This window comes from Mesoplodon bidens (genome assembly GCF_964165515.1).
Source record: "Mesoplodon bidens genome assembly, chromosome: 12".
In the NCBI taxonomy this organism is placed as follows: Eukaryota; Metazoa; Chordata; class Mammalia; order Artiodactyla; family Ziphiidae; genus Mesoplodon; species Mesoplodon bidens.
Genome location: NC_138168.1, coordinates 46681387 through 46700147, shown reverse-complemented (window position 1 = coordinate 46700147; position 18761 = coordinate 46681387). Strand labels below are relative to the sequence as shown.

The following is an 18761-nucleotide window of genomic DNA, read 5'->3' as shown; positions in this document are numbered from 1 at the left end:
AAGGAAGAGAGAGGCCTAATATTTTATGAATGGAAAATGCACAAATAGTATACCCTTTAATTATTTATCATCATTATTAATGATAAGAAAATCAAAAATGAATTTTTGCTACTAGTATGTCAGTTTTGTCCCTTAAATGATTCATTGCCTATTCTTATAGGGAGGGAAAAGTAAGGATGCTCCTTCATGGGATCCCGTTGGCCTGAAATTCCTAGAGAGGAATGTTCCAAGAGACTCTCACTGCCACCTTTCCAACAGCCCTAGAGCAATAGAGCACGCCTATCAGTACGGAGGGACAGCCAACAGCCGCCAAGAGTTTGAACACTTAAAAGAAGATTTTGGTGAAAAGTAAAGTAACATACTATCCTTTCAGAAACTTGATGCCATGGCTGGGCTGCATCCTTATTTGCCATATGTCATCCTTTTCCTATAATTTTTCTGTGCCAAATTAATCTTATTCGTTTATCATCAGAACGAATACTAAATAGTACATGATTCATACTGTGCAACAAATAACATTCTCTGTGACTTTCTTCCCAAAAGTAAGGTGCATAAAACAGCATTCTCCTAGGAGTTTGCTGTACTTTATCAAAAAGAAAAGACAATCAAAGAAAGGAAGATGGGGTAAATTTTAAATGACTCATCATTTAACCTTGCTATCACCTTCCCTCCCCCATACAAACTGCGTTCAGATTGTAAATGGGAATGCATCTGAACTGCTGGAAGGTTAATAAGGAAAGACACTGAAAATACAAATGCACTTGTATCTCTGTTGGCCCTCAAGCTGTCTCTAAAGTTCATCACTCTTCCTGGTATTTCACAAATGTCCAGGTTATTTAGTATTATTGAAGATTTCTTTGTAAACTGCTAGCACCCAGATATTCTTATATAGGTCTTATGTAGCTCTTTCAAACATTCATACAAGCAGTGCATTCAATACGAAACTCCTAATGCCTTCTAATTTCCTGTTTTCCTAATGGGCAGAATCAGTATTTTGTATTCTTCAGGAAAAATTTAGAGTTAATCAGACTGGAAATTAGCTTCATAAATGTATGTTACCTATGGCCTAGAGCTAAATTTCTAGAAATTTTTATTTAATTTCTACACATTCTGGTAGCTGTTTTTAGCATGTGATATCCATCGATTAATTTTTAGAGGGAGAAAATTGAATCTGTATTTTAGTACACAAATCGTATTATTTCTATGCAAAATTATATATGCATATTAATTACTACTATTTTGTCCACATGAAGCTTCTTTAACATAAAGATTTTTACTAAACTAATTGCAACCATATTTTAAAAGGAAGACATGAGATTATCCTTTACTGAAACAACACACCTGTTGTGTGAGGAAATGGAGAAGGATTTACATTTTTGAACTAGCAGTGCTTACCCAATACTCACTGATAATACTAAGAATGTTAGTATTCTAATTTAATCTTTAATCTAATAGTATTCTATTCTAATCTTCTAATAATACTAATAATTAGAAGAATGTTGCTTGGGATTAGATCGAATGGCTTTATTCTTCCTTACACTCTGTTGCCTTGGGAAGTTAGAGATCACCCTCAGTCTCCTTTGACAGGTGGTAAGCTTTTTCTTCTCATTTACCAGATCCCAGTTTTCCATTCGTCTGAAAACACGTTCCTCCCATGGGATGATTTTCTATGTCTCGGATCAAGAAGAGAATGACTTCATGGCTCTCTTCTTAGCCCACGGCCGCTTGGTTTTCATGTTTAATGTTGGCCACAAGAAACTGAAGATTAGAAGCCAAGAGAAATACAATGATGGTTTGTGGCATGATGTAAGTTGAAGGCAGAGAATATTATTATCAGCAAATGTCCACCACTGTCAAATGGACTGACACTAATACCCACCAGGGGTTTTTCTAGAAACATCCATTTAAAAATTCTGTTGCTATATGTTCAATTTCAAAACCTTCATTAATTCATTATAAAAATCTTGAAGCATATTATTTTAAAAGAAATACAGTCTGAGTATAATTTTTTTGACAGATCAATTTTTTTTTAGTGCAGTTATTTTAAACAAAAGATCAATGGCCAACATAAACCGAAGTTTGGTTTTTAAGGATATTTCGCTTGACTGGGTTATTTTTCCACTGCCTATAATGTTCTAAATTTTCAATGATTGCTGAGTGTCTCGTAGACTAAGCTATGGAAGGTACAAAGTGAAGAGTATATCTGTTAGGACGACAGGATACAACAGTTAGAATAACCTAAATATCAAAGCAATTCAGTGTGTATATACTGGAAAGAGTAAGCAATGTCAGCTGCATTACAATTAATTATAATTAAATTTACAAGAGAGAGCATGTGGGCTGGCCAGCTGGGCAGAGCCTCATAGAGAACTCTGCTAAACATAAGCTGTATTCGGAAATTAAGCCTGTAACTTTAAATCAAGCGTTAAAGGAAGATACTCCTTCAGAGAAAGGACCACTTTTTTAAAGAACTTCTGTGGCATTGCAGTAGCACAGTTGGGAGGAGAGGCAACACAGCCTTCTCTATTGTCCTTCTCTCCATCCAGGTGATATTTATTCGGGAAAAGAGCAGCGGCCGACTGATTATTGATGGTCTTCGAGTCTTAGAAGAAAGTCTTCCCCCTACTGGAGCTACCTGGAAAATCAAGGGTCCTATTTATCTGGGAGGTGTGGCTCCTGGAAAGGCTGTGAAAAATGTCCAGGTAAGCCAGGCGTGACCAGGTAGAGCCATCGACCTTTAGAGCTGGAAGATCATTTAATCTAGCCCTCATTTTACGATTAGGAAACTGGCAAAAAATAAAACTGTAGTTTGGCTGGAGATGGGGTACATAAGTGGGTATTGTCCTGAGATTGTCTGTCCACCCTGTGACATTACAAAGCCCAGAGTGATCTTTTGATTCTAGGGTAGAGGTGAGATGAAAAATGTTTCAGAGATATAAACTGTCATGAAAAGTTATGTCTCAAGGAGATGCTTATTTGTTCAGCAAGTACCCATACTTTTAATCTTAAAAAAATACCCAAGAAAGAATTCCCTGGCGGTCCAGTCGTTAGGACTCAGTGCTTTCACTGCCACGGCCTGCGTTCAGTCCCTGGTTGGGGAGCTAAGATCCTGCAAGCCATGCGGCACAGCCAAAAAAAAAAAAAAAAAAAAAAAAACCCATAAAAGAAAACAAGTCATTCCATTATATCAATATATTATTGGATGAAAAAAGCCTTTCAGGCCCTTATGTAAACTATGATCTCATTTTCGTTTCTTACACACACACACACATACACACAATTTGTAAATGTGCAAGGAAATGTGGTTACCCCTGGGGAGACGTGAGGATATAGTAGAAAACAACAACAACATTATTTTTGTAATTTAAAAGTTTAAAATATTGGACCTTTAAAAATTATCTAGCAATAAAGGAATGCATCAAAGGACTAAGTTTTTTAACATAAATATAGATTTGACTTTAACACAAAGAATTAATATACTTCTAAGATCCGTTAATATATGTGGATAAAGCAAAAAAGGGGGAAAATGTTCATGTTTAATTAGATTTTAAGTAAGTACCCCCAATTCCATGATAACTTCTTTAAAAGAAAGATTTCCAAAGCAGTGTGAAATCAGTTATCTCAAGTGGCCCGTGTTTCATGTTTTGTAGTATGATAAATGCTCAACCACAAAACAATGAAGCAAGCTTTCTGCTGTTTATTTAACCATGGTAGATTTAACAGTTAAGAACTTTGCTAGCCCTCATCAGCATTAGGTGATCTAGGGCACAGCTGTTCTTCTTAAAGAGAAACCAACGAGGATATTTCTGATGTTCAATTTGAAAACCACAGCTGCAATTTACCTTGTCTTGAAAAACGTAAAAATTTGCCTTACCTTAATTATGGTAGGCTGTCATTATCAAATACAAAATTCCAGCTTCGAAGAGCTAGTTATAAAGCAACTACCTGGAAAACTATTGATCATTCAGATAACTAAGATAAATAAGGCAAGAAATTACTTGGTTTCTCTCTGGACTCAAATCCCTTCATTTTGTTTCCCTTTGGTACGTCTGTGAGTGTTGAGAAAATGGATTTTAAGAAATGTCTTCTTCTCTCAGATAAACTCAGTCTACAGCTTCAGTGGCTGCCTCAGCAATCTCCAGCTCAATGGGGCCTCCATCACCTCTGCTTCTCAGACATTTAGCGTGACTCCTTGTTTTGAAGGCCCAATGGAAACAGGAACATACTTTTCAGCAGAAGGAGGATACGTGGTTCTAGGTAACAATGACATGTTAAAACATGAATCATGAAATACTTCTTTCCTAGAGGTGGCTAACAGGGATATTGGGCCCAAAGATAAAAACCAGAAAATCTAACTCACTTAGCCCTAGAAAATGGCCTCTTTCCATGAGGACCACCTTTCTCCTCTCCTACCCTCCAAACTAGACACATGGACCATGCCCATCCCTGTTTGCTTTCCCCAGCCAGTGCTTCTCCACAGCTGCCAAACCTCTGGAGGTAGACCATCTTAGCCCCTTTAGAATTTCCTGTGCTGCACCATGGTCTAACCTGTGTTGGCTCTTGGCCACCTCAGTCTCTAGGTCTTTCTCTGCTCCCTCTAAGCATCACCCATTGTTCCTACTAAGGAAAGGTCCATTTCTTCCCCTTGCCAGCAACTCTAGCAGACAACACTATCCTAAAAACATTTTATTTCTGGATTTTTATTCTCCTCAACTCTTACTCTCTTACTCATTCAACAAAGTTTTTATTGTGTGCCTCTGCTATGACAGTCCCTATGCCAGGTGATGGAACATAATAGTTCTAAAAATAAATAAATAAAATCCTGGGACCTCCCTGGCAGTCCAGTGGTTAAGACTTCGCCTTCCAATGCAGGGGGTGTGGGTTCGATCCCTGATCAGGGAGCTAAGATCCCACATGCCTCGTGGCCAAAAAACCAAAACATAAAACAGAAGCAGGGCTTCCCTGGTGGCGCAGTGGTTGAGAGTCCGCCTGCCGATGCAGGGGACACGGGTTCGTGCCCCGGTCTGGGAAGATCCCACATGCCGCGGAGCGGCTGGGCCCGTGAGCCATGGCCGCTGAGCCTGCGCGTCCGGAGCCTGTGCTTCGCAACGGGAGAGGCCACAGCAGTGAGAGGCCCGCGTACAGCACAAAAAAAAAAAAAAAAAAAACAGAAGCAATATTGTAACAAATTCAATAAAGACTTTAAAAAATAATAATAAAAGTAGCATCAATAAATCCAAAAAATAAATAAAATCCTAAACAGACTGCACACAATCACCATCCAATCCATTCCACCAACATTCTATAGAGCAACCATTAGGTGTGAGGAAGGTACCAGGACAGGTGCTGGGAAAGAAGATAGGAGAAGGCTATAAAACCACATGTTCCCTGCCCTCAACATCCCCTGAATAAAGACATTACAGTGCAGCCAAGTATTCCTTCTTAAACCGCCCACATGTCCAATAGAATAACCAGAGGTAATATATCCTCTCTTTGTCTAGCTCATGATTTTACTTTGCTTTCTCCTCCTTTATCCCTACTAAAACACCTACAGGCACATTTCTCAACCCTTCATTGAATTTCGGTGATAAGAACTCAAAAGACTTGGACAGCCTGAAAAGCATAGCAACCTGCACAATTTATGTTCTCAATAAACATTAGTTAATAGCAGGAAAAATTAAAAAGTTATCTATGAGGAGACACGTCAAGTGAACATTATTAAGATGCCCAGGTTTGCAATGAGTCTCTTGGAGTGAACACAGCTAGTCTTAAGAAGAATTCATTTTCTTGCATCACTGCAATAACAGCTCCTAACTGCTTTTGCTGCTCTCACTTTGTTTTTCCTCCCAAATGCTCTGCAGCACTGGCACCAGTTACTTTTTAAAGAATTATTTTAAATACAGATCTGATCAAGTCAGCTCCCTTGCTCAGTGACTGCAAAGTCAAGTCTGCCTTCCATACTGGAGCACTAGAGCCCTTCCCAGTGTGGCTCCCACCAGCCTTCCCCATTCACCTTGCCTCCCTCTACCCTTGCAGGGGACAGTCCAGCCACACTGGCATCCACAGTGCTCTCCAAATGTTCCAGCCTCTGTACTTGGGTTCAGACGACTCACTCTTCCCAGTTTGCTCTTTCCTCCTTCTCACTTTTGAAATATTAAATGGTCCTGCTAGTTGGAATCAATTTCTCCTCACCTGTGCTCACATAGCCATGCTGTGTTTTCAGCAAGCTGTTTCCTCCCCAGGCCCCAGAGCAGGAGTGGTGTGCTAGTTATCTCAGACCCCCATGGAGCTTTCCACAGTGTGTTTGACACGGAAAACAACACTTTCTGCTTACCTATTGAAAAGTGCATCAAACTTTCAAAAACAAGTACAAAAACCTGCAATCAAACCATGGTTACAAAATTTAGGTTGCTGTTCTTGAGAACTAATAGTATTTCTCTCCATAGATGAGTCTTTCAATATTGGATTGAAGTTTGAGATTGCATTTGAAGTCCGTCCCAGAAGCAGTTCTGGAACCCTTGTTCACGGCCACAGTGTCAATGGGGAGTACCTAAATGTTCACATGAAAAATGGGCAGGTAGTGTGTTAAAAATTGTCTTAACAGTCTGTCTCCTGTGATCTTGGATTCTGGATCTGAAGCAGATTTATTTCACAGAATTATTTCATCAATCTTTCCTAACTGGGGGAAAGAACAAACAACAGAGAAGGTATAACATAAAATTAAAACGCAGGCAATATTTGGATTCAGATTCATATGTTGGGAATTGATTTGATTAGAGCAAAGAGCCATGAAATTGTGGCAAAAATCAATAATTAAAAGGTTTTAACAAAAGAATCGGAAGAGAAATTTTTTACAACAAATGGAAGCAGCAAACATGTTCAACTATCAAAACCAACAAGTACTGAAACATCTCTCTATAATCTATATGCATATCATATTTTCAACTACTAAAAACAAAAAATTCTGTTATAATTAAACACCACTTTCATCCTTAAATAATATTACTAAAGAACATTCATGAGAGTACTCAAATAAATATGAAGCATATTTTCAATGATGTCCCTAACTTAATATAACTGATTTTCATTTGAGTTCCCGTATATTCTATTAAACCATATAATAATAAAACAGATCCTTATATGGTGCTTTACTGTGTGTCAGATACTATTCCAGTTGCTTTATATGGATTAACTCATTTAATCCCCCCAAGAGCTCCATGAAGTAAGTATTATAGTTATCACCCTTATTTTGCAAATGAGAAAACATGGCACAGAGTGACGTAAGTGGGAGCGCTGGGGTGGGAACCCAGGCAGTCTGGCCCTTAGAGTCCATGCCCGTCATCAGTACCTTAGCCTGCCTTGTACAACACATTTCGTCTTTAAACTGAAAGGAATTCAGTGTGTTGTCTTACTGTTCCTCTGGCCCCTCTTCTCTCCTGTGCCATTATTTTGTTCTCTCAGGAACAGTTTAAAGTTTCTGTAGCCTACTAAAGAGTGACCCCTTGCGCTCAAATTGCAAAGCTAATCATGTCTGGATGTTAAAAGTTCTGCTCCCCTGTGGTAAATGTAAGAAATCTCATTTTATCACAATGAGGAGAAATGAAACTAAATTCCACAATGTGCCTTGTCTTTTGCAGGTCATAGTGAAAGTCAATAATGGTATCAGAGACTTTTCCACCTTAGTGACACCCAAGCAGAGTCTCTGTGATGGCAGATGGCACAGAATTACAGGTGAGAAAAGCTTGAGTGTCCTGGGTTTCCTTAATAAAGTGAGCCTACACACCCACCTGTGGCATGATCGCTTGGCAGAACTTAGACTATAACTTATATGACAGAATAGGTAATAGATGACAGTCTAAAAGTGGCCAAGAAAAGAGAATCAAATGTTACTGTACTAAAATGTGTATATTGAATCCACATGTGATTTGAAAAAATTAATGCTGCCAGAATAGTCTTCAGGAATTGTTTAAATAATGCATACCTTATGGAGCATAAAAGTAGCAGAATAGAGGATCCTAACTATTATCCCTTTCAAAGGAAACTGTTAGTTATTTTTTGGTTAGACATTGGTATTTTCAGTGATTAGAGGAAAGTGTATGGTTTATTCTGGAATAAATAAAAGCCATTACTGTAATGAATTATTACCTTTCATGTGAAAATTAATCACTTCAGTGTCATTTATGACCACTCTTTTCCCTGTATTTCAGTTATTAGAGATTCAAATGTGGTTCAGTTGGATGTAGACTCTGAAGTGAACCACGTGGTTGGACCCCTGAATCCAAAGCCAGTTGATCAAAGGGAGCCTGTGTTTGTTGGAGGTGTTCCAGGTAAGAGTTATTTAAAAATGACAAGTTTCCAAATCCAAAAAGACATTAAGTTCTCATAACGGTTATTATACTATTAAGAATTGAGCTATGTATTTTCATAATTCACCTAATAACTCAAAGGATTTTATATACAATATCCTTTCATAGGAAAAAGTGTACTGACAATTATGAAACCTTATCCAAGGATCAAAACAAAGTAACACATAAGAACTACACCACAGCATTCTAACCAGTAGATAACTTCTCTCCCTCTGCTGTATCTGCTTAATTTTTTTCTCTTCACTTTACATACCCTCCTCACATACACACAGTGAAACACACTCTATCTTATCTGTGACACAAAGAAAACTCATACACTATTGCTGCTCTAGGATCTGAGAAAGAACCTTGGAGGACTAAAAGTTTGCGGATAGTTGCTTCTCTTCCACACTAAGAGAGAATACACAGTTCTTCCCGACCAGGACTAGTTTGAAATGTGAAAACAGCTGCAGACCAGGAGTTCTGTTGTTCTTATGTAGTCACATTCCCTGAGAGGTTCCCAGCTGCAGTTCTGTAAACATCATCAGTGACATCACTGCTGTCATCTGCCAAGAATGGTGTATAATCCAGGATGGTGATAGGACACTTATGGACCCTCCACAATTACTTTAAACCTCTGAAGCAGGGACCATGGCCTTATGTTGAAAGTGATTGTTTCACACACTTCATTAACTTGGAAAAACTGAATGATAAAGGTAGCAAGAGGGAAAAATCAAGCTTTTACATCTGGAATTTGGTGGGGATTTTAAGGAAAAACTTAACATGGCTTTACCTTGCATCCTAACTAGACTATTTAACTAGACTATTAACTATTTAACTAGACTATTCCATGTAAAGGCAAATAATACTTTAATTAAGAGAGTGAGAAAGATTAAGCATCCAGTCTTGCATACTCAAAAATAGTACCAACAAAGCACTCTTCTGCTTTGTAATATGAATTTTTCAAATATCAGTATAGACAATAACAGTAACTCACTGATGAAATATTTGAGACCCTCAAAAAGCAATGCTGCTTCTCCTTTACTCCCACTGTCCACTCCCATCTCCATTCCTCACTCCTCCCCTCCTGCTCCAGGCTTCAGTTCTGAAAGAAATACTGGCAGTGGGCTTCCCTGGTGGCGCAGTAGTCGAGAGTCCGCCTGCCGATGCAGGGGACATGGGATTGTGCCCCGGTCCGGGAAGATCCCACATGCTGCAGAGTGGCTGGGCCTGTGAGCCATGGCCACTGAGCCTGTGCGTCCGGAGCCTGTGCTCTGCAACGGGAGAGGCCACAGCAGTGAGGGGCCCGCGTACCGCAAAAAGAATAATTAAAAAAATATTTAAAGAAATACTGGCAGAGACCACATTGCACTTCATGCAGGTACAGTGTGGAAGATGTGTCCTATCAGTTCCTCCATTTCAGCACATTGCTTTCTTCCTGGAAATCACAACGTAGTTTAAAATATTTCACAGGTTCCCAAGGGCCTACAGGATCAAAGTCAGCCTGGCATGCAAGGTCCTGATCATCTGCCCCCCCACCCCCGCCTTGCCCCTGCCTCTGGGGCCTCCCCCTACCTTCTGGGACTTGCAGTCCTCTGGATGTTCAATGATGGTCTCTTTGCTCCAGGCCTTTGCACAAGTGCACAAGACATCAGTTTCTGGAAGATGTTCTTCTTTCTTGCCTCCCCTAGTACCTTTTCAAGGAACTTCTCCCACTCTTCCCCCAACTTTACTCCTATTGACCTTGAGGATCCAGCTCAGACTTTTTACACACATGCCCCCCTCCCACTAGAGTGTGCTATGCATACCACCTTTGTGGCACTTATTGCAGAATATTGTTGAAGCTAAATTGTACACTCCTTGCTGCCAGAGAACACGACTTCAACACACAACAAATATGTATTGAGTGTCTATTAAGCACTGTGCTAGGCTCCAGGAGATGAACAAAACAAGCATGGGCTCATGGAAGTTATGGTATTTGTTCTTTACTTTGCACCCAGAGTGCTTACTATATCAAACAAATATTTGGCTCTCATTCAAACAAATATTTGTCTCTCTGATTTGTGTTTGTTTTCAGAGTCTCATCCCAGCATTACACACTGCCATCATCTCTCACTATAAGACTTGCTAAGCTCTACAGACTGGGTGGGAAAGATATACCTGAAGCCAAATTCTGCCTGCCTGAGACATGCAATGAATAGCAAATTTTAGCTAATGAGCCAACACACAGGAGCTAGCAGGGCATACCCACCAGCCCACTGCACCACTGCAGCCTTTAATTCCATCTACGAATCATGCCAGCAAGCCTAGAACAGAAGCAATTATAATTTAAGCAGAACATCATTAATCACATAATTTTGAGCTGTTCGAGATTAATTCCACTAAAATGACATCAGAAACTGGGGCATGAAAAAGGATAACTAAAGGAAATTAGGCATAAACAAAACCCCTATATGCACTGAAATCTCTTAGAATCCCAAGCAGTTCTCTTATACCAGGCAGAACCCTGGTAACACATTGTTTCTATCAATAAAAAGTTAATGCATTGAAATTCAATGAACTTTATACCAGAAAATTCAACTTCATTGTATGATCATTTAAAAATCAAAATTAGAAGTTAATTTTTTGAGTTAAGGACCATTCATTCCTGTACTGAAGATCCTGCATTATTCTGTATATAGTCAAGCTTTCAACCTGTGGAATGTTTGCTCTTAAAATCATGTGTTGATTTTATCAATCAATTACTTAAGGTTCTGGGGCACTTTGTCACTACTGCAATAAATTGTGTAGTGAATTATGCAGACCATAATTTCTACATGAACTATTTCCTCTAGAATTTGTCCCCCATGAATCAAAGAGTGGTAAGCTTGGGCAGAATCAAAATCCATGTTCTAAAACTAGTGTCCAAAATGAACAGAAGAAATAGATGTTTCTACTCCTTACATTCTTTCCTGTTCATCTTTATTCTGATGATGAAGTACAGTGAACAGGCTTGAAGAATATATATAGTCATACTAATCTAGAGACAAAGGGAATTGATCTCTTAGGCCCCTTCCAAATCTAAGACTTGATAATTATCATTCTAAATATGAAATGTTATTTCCATGATTTATTTTCAATACAAAGCTTCTGCATATTCTTAATCTACATTGCTTGGAAAACTTATTACAGCTGCTTGATGGTATTTAATTTGCTGTCCTTTTTTATCTTCCCTCCTGAGTTACTGATTTCTAAGTGTTTCCCATCTTTTATCTGCTACTGCTCACATAGCTGTTTTGTACATAATAATAAGCTTTCACTAAATGGATTTTAATTTCATGATATTTCTAAGCTCTCTAAATTGCTTTAAATTATATTGCTTCTATCATCTCAACACACTTAATTGTGTCTGTACAATTAATAAGCATCAAGGCTTCTTCTAGATCTCTAATTAAGATAATGGGAGAAAATTCCCCTGGCATACCCCAGGGCACCTGTATCCACACAAAGACTAGGCTAGTTATCCTATTTATAGTTCTTAAGCCCTGAGCTCAGAAAAATTAAAATTTAGTTTATTTGAATTCATTATTTTCTCATTATATTTTATGAGCTTGGCAAAAATGTGGAGGATTAAGGATGAAGGGTAATGATACAAATTAAACAGAAACATTAACCAATTCCAAGAAGAGTTTGGAAGCTAAATTTTCTTTCCTCTGTCTCAGTAAAGCACACAAAATAAGTGAGGCCCAGGTGAAATTAACTCTAAAAAGCATATGTAGATCCCGAAAATTCACTGCTGAGGCTTTCCTTGTAAGTGGTAAATTTCAATGGTAAATACACAGCTGAATTATACTCTGAAATTTGGTCATGGAAAACATGGCAAAACTTTAAAAATTACTACATGTTCATATTACTTCAAAAGCAGATAATGTTTCTGAGAAAATGCGTAAATTATTACTATATTCCGTCTTTGACATGTAAATCATCTTGATAATGTGAGCGGTTATGATGTATATTTTTGCCACAAAGTAATATTTGGGCTTGGAACGCCTCAACTGCAGTCTTTGTGTTCATTTCTTTCTTTTTCCAGAGTCTCTACTGACACCACGCTTGGCCCCTGGCAGACCCTTCACAGGCTGCATCCGTCACTTTGTGATTGATGGGCGCCCAGTGAGTTTCAGTAAAGCAGCCCTGGTCAGCGGTGCCGTGAGCATCAACTCCTGTCCAGCAGCCTGACACAGCAGAGCTACTCAAGTACAAAGTTCTTTAGAGCACTGAAAGAAACACAGAGCCAGCCAAGAGGAGTGGCAGTTCTTCTTCTTGGTAGAAGCTTTCATCTAGTTGAGCAGGACTTAAATGAATCATCAGGGACTGGATGTTTATTATTTCTTATTTGGATTCTTACACCTTGGATCCAAAATGTCTGCCATGGATAACAATCAAAGGAGTGTTAAACTTACCAGTATTGTATTACTTCCTGCTGGCGAAATTACTATTCCTGTGTCTAATAAAATAGAAGGGATTCTAAATAAACACTGGCACACATTTTTAAAGCGTGGCTAGATTCTCAGATTCATCTTTCATTTAGGTAAGATAACATTCAGCCTATACCAAAATATCTTTGGTATACTTTCTTTATTTGAAAAGATTTACTAATTAACATAAAATCTAAAATTAGATTATAGATTTGCTTTTAGCACTTTTGTTTGGTCTATCAGTATAGCAAGAATATTTATCAAGGTTTAATAAAGTAAATTTCTAACAAATTATCAGAAAATGGTAATATAATGTGTTTCCAGGAGAGAAAAAAAAGAAAGCCTCAATCGAATAAATGCCTACTTTTTTTCCTTTCTTCCTTAAAAGAAAAATAAAATTGTGCTTGAGGGGAGGTTCTTGTAGGATATTGTTACTGTGTGTTCTGTAGGAATCATGAAGGACATTATAGCAAAGAGAATAAGACAAAGTCATACAATTCCACTTAAAAGTATAAAAGTCCTTTTATTAAAAGTTTTTTCCCCCATATACCTGCAAAACAACTAGTCTTATTTCTAAAATTTTATAATCATTTTTAGGTAACATATATTAATAAAGTCTAGAAAAGGAAAAATAGGCTTGACTAGCTGGCAGAATATTAAAATATAGAGACTGAAATAAAAGAATTATACATGAAAAGATAATCAACAATGAAGACAAAATGAGAAAATAGACCCTCATATCAACAGGATTGAAGATACGTAAGAGGAGTGACTTTTGGGGTATGGGGAGGGAGTATAAAGTATTTTGAGGAATTACTAAGGGAATAAAATAATCTCTTACATATATATGTAATTATTTACATTCCCCTACTACCCTCATGCCTCAGGTACATTAATAATAATGATGAAGATCAACAAAAATAGCTAATAGCTATTCGTAGAGGACTTACTAAGTGACAGCCTCCACAATAAGCTAAATTAAAGCAGATTTCACTTGATCATCACACTAATCCTATGAGGTAGCATTTGCAGATGAGAAGCCTGAGATTTAGAACGGTTAAATACCTCACCTGCTGTCATTCAGCTAGACTGAGGAGCCAGAATTGGAAATAGGACTGCTGCCCGCCTCCAGGGGCAGTATGACTGTCCCGTTGCTTCCTGCCCCCAGGGGACTGTCTGCCTTCAGGCCAACTCTCAACTGGTCTCTAAAGCTGGAGTCACAGACTCAACCACCTATACAGCCAGAGAGGTATCATAAAGGAGTGAAGCTGGTGGGGTCTGACTGAGAAAATCAAAAGGGCCAGAATTTCCAAAAGAAGCTGGAAATGTGAAATTTGAGGGGCTTGAAAGGGCCTGATTTTTCAGTTAGTAACTAATTAAAATTAAAACAACAGCAATCACAAGAGCAAAATACTGGGCTGACCAAACAACCTTCTGAGAGCTATGGCCTCTCTCAGCCTATGTGGCCTCTGAGCTAAAGACTCTGAATCCAATAGTCTAGGGCCTTAACCAGTACAAATTGGACCAATGCTTAAAACACACTAAGCCTTCACAGTCCTCCCTACAGCAGACCCAAGATGGAGGCAGTGGCTCTGAAACAGCCTGCCATTTTCTTTTCCAAGAGATTTTCCTGAGACATCCTAGAGGGCCATTCTATGCCCTTCATTCTCAGCAGTGGCCCAGACCCTGGCTGGACCTCCAGTACCTACAGCAAGTGTGTACGCAGACTCACGTATATGCAGACTAAGCCACAAAAATTCTTCTACCTTCTCTGCAATTTACAGGGCCACTTCTTTGCAGTTATTATTTCACATTCTTATGCTCAGCAAGTAAGAATCCACTGACCCATATCTGCTGACCCTCTTAACCACACAATGACCTTCTGAAACCTTGAATTTACCATTTATAAGAGCTTGATTCAGTTCTTAGATGGGACCCCATCTTCTCTCAACTTCTGTCTAGGGAGAAAGAAGTATGATTTCCTTTTAGTTAATCATAGTATATTGGAACTTCATACATAGAAATATAGATTGGATGTTCAGAGTAATTTTGACTAGTTGTCATTCATGCCCCCTGCCAGTTCAGAGCACCTTGGAAATCAAGAGGCCTCCCATAGCCCCAGTTTGAAGAAGCAGCCCTATTTGGGCCTGTATCCCACTTCCTCCTCTCATGGCCACAGCTGATTGGGTGAGGGCACCATCCTATTGCATTCCAGTGAAGCAACATCTCACTATCTGGTGGTATGAAAAGATGAGTTCCAACAACTGAAAATTTTCTCTTGAAATTGTGAATTGGGAAACACAGAATCAAGCCCATAGCAATAATAGCTGAAGCCAAAATGATCTTACCTAGAAGAATGGTTTTAAGTGTTTACCATACACATTTATAGACACATACTTCCCATTCTGTAAACATAGAATAATATATATCCACCTACCCTCTGTCCAGTAAGAACCACCTCAGTTCTCAGCGCACAGTTTGTAAGGGGGCATCTCAGAAGACACTGGGCTATTTCTGTTCCCTGGGCTTCCACTTCCTTGTACATAGCATGGTAGTAGAGGGTGTTAAGTAGGGTCTTTGCTTACCTTAATTGGTGACTACAGCCTATAACTAGGACCATAAAGCAGTAAATACACATTTTAGGTTCACCAAACTTTGAGGTGTGAAGCCAATCCCTTCTCTTCAGGACTGGCTCAAGTCATTTCAGTATAACCAGCAATGTAAAACCGCAATGCCCCCAACACACTACATATACATCACACGCACACACACACACACAGAGTCTGTATAAAGGCAACAGAAGAGGCACTGTCCAGAATGTAAGTTCCACGAATTTTTGTCTGTCATCCAATGATGTGTTGTAAGAGCCTAGAACAATGCTTGGCATGTAGGTATATGCTCAATAAATATTCTTCGAGTAAATTTCAGGAAAGCCAAGTTTCCATAAAAGTTACCCCCTCATCTCACCTCCCAAGGCAATCACTTACAAAGTGCCTGGCAATCTTCAGAAAGGAAAAAGTGAAACTGACTTCTCCACTTGAGATCCCCTGAGCCCCAGGGATCTCTGATTTGCCTGAAGATATGGAGAGAAGACTAGGGGAAAAAATGGCATAGCTGATCAGAGAGACAAGAAGCATTCCCTCAAGTCTTTGGTAACCTTTCAAGTCCTGAAAAGTAGAGGAAAAGATTAGCTACCATGGATAAGGCCACTCAATTTATAAACTTCACAACACCAGAGGACACCATTCGCAGAGGATACTGCTAGGGGGCAGGATGGGGTGGGCAGAGCATAGATGAGTTTTAGGGGTGAAAGCCTGCTAATCTGCCAAATCACGTGACAGATGATTCCCCTTAGGTTAAGTTTTACAGGTCATGTACTTCATTCATCTTTTACATGCTATTTTCCTTCCATCCTTCCTTCCTTTTACAGGAGTAGTCTGCATAATTTTCAATGATGTTTTTCTCTTGCTCACATTTAACATATAAAATTTTGCCCAATCTATTTGCTTGGTGTGTTAGACAGCTATTGCTCCAATACTATTGCACCCCCAAATCTCACAGCTTTAGCCAAAAACCTTTTTCTTGTTAAGACTGTGGAGATCCTGCTGTTCAACTGGTCCCCACTTGCCTCTCCCGGGTTTGGCTAGGATTAGCAGTACCCCACATTTCAATTGAGATGCAGATTCAGATCTGATCCACATGTCTTCATCATTTTGGAAACAGCAGCCACCTGAGGTAGTTTTTCTTACGAAAAATAGCAAAGACCAAGAGGCAAAAGCATGCAAGCACACCTAAAACCTTTGATACCTGATATCATTCCACTGGCCAAAGCAAGCCGCCTGACCAATAGGACAAAGACATATACTCTGCCTACCCCCCTATTCCAGGAGGTACTGCACAGTCATGTGCAAAGGGAGAGAGTAATGAATTCAGAACAATACTCCAATCTACCATACTCTGCTATTCTGTGGGTAAATTCTCCTTGACTTCTTTCCTACTTATCTGAAATCTGCTCTTCCACTCACAGCTAGAGTTTGAAAGGTAAATCATATTTTCTTTTTCATTGTGTTTTTATCAGAGGAGGTGTATCAGAGAGAATTCCACGAGAGCTGTGTGGAGCCTTCTGGGTGGCCTGCGTTCTGCTTGTTCTTCTGAAAGTTTGTTGAATATTTTAAATGAGGTTTCAGTCCATCTAATTAGGAGTGCATTCAACTTTAGGAAATGTTCAGATATATGACTTCAAGGTGGACTCCTGGAAAGTATAAACTCTAAAATGTTTTTTCTGCTTCTACTGAAGTCCTAAAGTGGCTGGTAGGTAAGGTTCTACCTTGACTCAAGCAGAATTTCCTCTCAGTCTGATTCTCCCCAGACTGAAGTTTTTAATGAGACTTGTTAGAACTTTCTTAATTTAATTCTGTTCCCATGTATGACCTCTAGGGAGTCATGACTAGGACCTAACCACTGCATGAAGGGTAGAGCTCTGCAGAGGCCAGAATACCAGATGAGCTGGCACCATAGCTCACAGATACAGATCTACTCACAAACTGGACCAAGCTTTGCAAATTTTAGAAGCCCCAGACATTAGGACTTTAATGTTAAGACCTAAGTGAAGTGTTAGGGGAACCTGACTGCACCTCTAACACTGACTCCATGCTCACTAATAAGCAGTTAAGAGTAAAATCCAGCAAATGCAAAAAATTCTTGACTAAAAGTTACCTATTAATCATAAGATATGTGAGTAATAAGGTGAAAAATATCTAAATGGAAATGTGGGAAAGCCTCAGCCTCATAAACCACCCATTGCAACTTCAAACTTACCAGATATCAGAGATATAGTTACAACTATTATTTGTATTGGTAAGGGAATAAGGTGTTCCAAACAATCGAATATTACAATTCCTATTACCACACATTAGTTGCACATGTAATTTTAACTTTTTTTGGTGGGGGGAAGCTTCCTAGTATTTTGTAGTTCCTCAGAATTTTTGTGGAAAATATTAATTTGGGGTTTCCCTGGTGGTGCAGTGGTTAAGAGTCCGCCTGCCGATGCAGGGGACACGGGTTCGTGCCCCAGTCCGGGAAGATCCCACATGCCGCGGTGAGGCTGGGCCCGTGAGCCATGGCCGCTGAGCCTGCGCGTCCGGAGCCTGTGCTCCGGCAACGGGAGAGGTCACAACAGTGAGAGACCCGCATACCGCAAAAAAAAAAAAAAAAAAAAAAATTAATTTTACAAAAGAAGTGCTTGAGTTTTTAATTGAAATCTGGTCTAAATTAATCAATAAGAGTTTACAGTATTTTTCAATGTTTGAAAATTTTAGGAGTTGGTCGTTTTCAGGTATACCTGATTTTTCCATCTCCTCCTCCTTTGTCCCACCTGAACACTGTACATAAATAAAATGCCTAGTTTTAATTTCATCTCTTCCATCAGACTTCTATTTACTTGTCCACGTTCTCATCCATTGAATCCTATTACACTTAGCGCCACAAAATTGTCACAATTTTTTGAGTATTTAGTGTGTATCTTCTTCAATCAGATTGTAAGCCTTCTGAAGCTGGATCTATGTCTTAATTTCTTTTGAATCCTGCAGAGGGCCTAGAAGTTAATGTTGGGAGCATACAGCTTCAACATACACTGGTTGGGCCTCTGAAGCGCCATTTTTGTCAATCTGTATAACCACCTAGTTTCGGTTGTACCCTGACACGTCTATTTGTCTGGGGTTTCTTTGTGCTCATCGACACTGTTTTCTATTAGAACAAAGGTCTTGTTGAATAGATTGACGCAGCGTCCGGAGGAATCGGAATGAACGGAATTTGACCCGCCGCCCCAGGTATTGAGACTGTAAACGAAGACTGAACCTCTGATACATCATGAACAGCTTTAAAGACACACGTTTTAAAATCCCACGCCAAAGCCTAGTTTCCCACCAGTGGCCCCGGCCTCCGGAGCTGCAGTTGCTCACAT

General features: G+C 39.3%; 1 protein-coding gene across 3 annotated transcripts in view; it reads left to right on the top strand.

Moving 5' to 3' along the window:
- LAMA4 (laminin subunit alpha 4) overlaps window positions 1-12882 on the top strand; it is a 182282-nt gene extending 169400 nt beyond the window's left edge. For all 3 annotated transcript variants that reach the window (XM_081251258.1, XM_081251257.1, XM_081251259.1), the window contains exons 32-39: window positions 161-348; window positions 1617-1806; window positions 2547-2702; window positions 4098-4257; window positions 6447-6577; window positions 7638-7731; window positions 8208-8327; window positions 12415-12882. In XM_081251258.1, the coding sequence (XP_081107384.1) occupies window positions 161-348; window positions 1617-1806; window positions 2547-2702; window positions 4098-4257; window positions 6447-6577; window positions 7638-7731; window positions 8208-8327; window positions 12415-12560 (1185 nt within the window). In that variant the 3' untranslated portion in view covers window positions 12561-12882. The remainder of the gene's footprint in view (window positions 1-160; window positions 349-1616; window positions 1807-2546; window positions 2703-4097; window positions 4258-6446; window positions 6578-7637; window positions 7732-8207; window positions 8328-12414) is intronic.
- The last annotated feature ends 5879 nt before the right edge of the window (window positions 12883-18761 follow it).